The sequence below is a fragment of the Calidris pugnax genome, unplaced genomic scaffold (assembly GCF_001431845.1).
Source record: "Calidris pugnax isolate Ruff unplaced genomic scaffold, ASM143184v1 scaffold113, whole genome shotgun sequence".
Lineage (NCBI taxonomy): Eukaryota > Metazoa > Chordata > Aves > Charadriiformes > Scolopacidae > Calidris > Calidris pugnax.
Window position 1 is genome coordinate 822305 of NW_015090879.1, and position 496 is coordinate 822800.

Below are 496 nucleotides of genomic sequence, written 5' to 3' on the forward strand. Positions count from 1 at the left end.
GGTACTGACTCCTGCCTAGGAGGCGGCGGAGGAGGGGGGCTGAGGCTACCGAAACGGGGTAACCCCGCCAAAAGCCCCGCGGGGGCGGCCGAGGAGGCGGAGGGGGATGCGGAGGCGAGAGCGGCGGCCGGTAACGGCATGGAGGGCCGGCTGAGGATGTCGTTGATACCGTGAGGGGTGGCCGCCGAGAGCTGCGGAGGGGCCGAACCCAACCCCGAGAGCCCCCCCGGCCAGCGGCCGGAGGAAGAGGAGGAGGAGGAGGAAGCCGAGCTGGAGCTGTGCGAAGGCGCCGGTCCCTTCACCTTCCTCCATTTCGACAAGAACTTCGTGCAGCTCTGCCTGGCGGCCGAGCCCGAGGCGGCCCCCCGCCTCCTGGCCCCCCAGGCCCTGGAATTCCGCTTCGTGGAGGTGCTGCTCATCAACAACAACAACTCCAGCCAGTTCACCTGCAGCGTGCTGTGCCGCTGGCTGGAGGAGTGCCTGCAGGCCCCCGGCG

The 496-nt window shown here is 70.2% G+C and overlaps 1 protein-coding gene across 1 annotated transcript in view; it reads left to right on the top strand.

Moving 5' to 3' along the window:
* ADGRB2 (adhesion G protein-coupled receptor B2) overlaps positions 1 to 496 on the top strand; it is a 36796-nt gene that overhangs the window by 8066 nt on the left and 28234 nt on the right. The window contains 1 exon segment of the mRNA XM_014946440.1: positions 222 to 496. This exon segment is cut by the window's right edge and continues 4 nt beyond it. Coding sequence (XP_014801926.1) covers positions 222 to 496 — 275 coding nt within the window.